This window comes from Sitophilus oryzae, unplaced genomic scaffold, assembly GCF_002938485.1.
Source record: "Sitophilus oryzae breed Bouriz unplaced genomic scaffold, Soryzae_2.0 scaffold_1063_pilon_pilon, whole genome shotgun sequence".
NCBI lineage: Eukaryota > Metazoa > Arthropoda > Insecta > Coleoptera > Curculionidae > Sitophilus > Sitophilus oryzae.
Window position 1 is genome coordinate 448,182 of NW_022145686.1, and position 1,130 is coordinate 449,311.

Genomic DNA, 1,130 nt, shown 5'->3' on the forward strand with positions numbered 1-1,130 from the left:
TCGGGGAAGAAGAAGGATTATTCTGTGGATAGACATTTGACCTTCAACATTCACGTTTCGCGCCAAGAAACCGAATTCTTATGTTTTGTAATAGTTATTTAGTTTGTAACAATTGATCGAGTTAATTAAATGACTTAATTATTTAGTGTGCCTAATTTGCTACCCGCAACGGCCACATTGGTGACCCCGACGAACGTGTGAGTGCAAGAGATTCAGATACGCAATGTCCACCTCCGACACGAACGACTTTCAAACCGACGATCAAGTCGTTATTGCCCGTGTAGGGATTAAAGCACCGGAGTTTTGGCGCACAGAGCCCGAACTATGGTTCCTACGCCTGGAAGCCCAATTCAGGCAAGCCAAAATAACATCTGATGACTGCAAGTTCGATCACACCGTAACAAGTTTAAACAGCGAGGTCCTATTAGAGGTAGCCGACATACTACGAAATCCAACTAGAGGTAAGGCCTACGAAGACCTCAAAACGAGACTGTTAGATAGATATGGCAGTAGCGCTGACGACAAAATTCACCAGCTTATGGAAATGACCTTGGGCGACCTTAAACCAACACAGCTTCTCCACCGAATGCAAGCTTTGGCCTCAAATAACGTTTCCACGCAGGTTGTAAAGAAACTCTGGTTGGACCGCCTACCACCCCAAGCCCGGGGAGTCATAGCAATCCTGGATGGAGACCTGGAAGAATTGGCCAAGAAAGCTGACAAATATATACAATGTTCTAGTTTTCCTATCATGGCCATGGACGGAAAGCCTGCGTTAAACAACAAAGTAAGTGTGGACGAGAAAACTGACGGGCACTGCTACTATCACAGGAGATTTGGGTCCCAAGCTAAGAAGTGTAGAGCACCATGTACCTTCTCAAAAAACGATCAAGAGGGGGCGCAGTAATCATGACAACCACTGCCCCCCATGCACCACGTCGCCTTTTCGTCATAGATAAAGCCCTAAAACTGCAGTTCCTTGTTGACACTGGAGCCGACTTAAGTGTGCTGCCTCGCAAAGCATGTTCTGCTTCAAAACCTAGTATGATACGCCTATACTCTGCTACTGGTTCCTGTATTAAAACGTTTGGGCAGAAACAGTTGACACTTGACCTTGGTTTTGGCCAGCC

At 46.1% G+C, this 1,130-nt stretch overlaps 1 protein-coding gene across 1 annotated transcript; it reads left to right on the plus strand.

Annotated features, from left to right (window-relative positions):
- Window positions 1-223: 223 nt before the first annotated feature.
- LOC115878905 lies at window positions 224-907 on the plus strand. The gene has a single exon (XM_030895516.1). It carries the CDS (start codon window positions 224-226, stop codon window positions 905-907), a length of 684 nt encoding a protein of 227 aa, XP_030751376.1.
- The last annotated feature ends 223 nt before the right edge of the window (window positions 908-1,130 follow it).

What these genes read in the sequence shown, in the direction of transcription:
- LOC115878905 (XM_030895516.1), top strand. Translation starts at nt 224, where the DNA reads ATGTCCACCTCCGACACGAACGACTTTCAAACCGACGATCAAGTCGTT.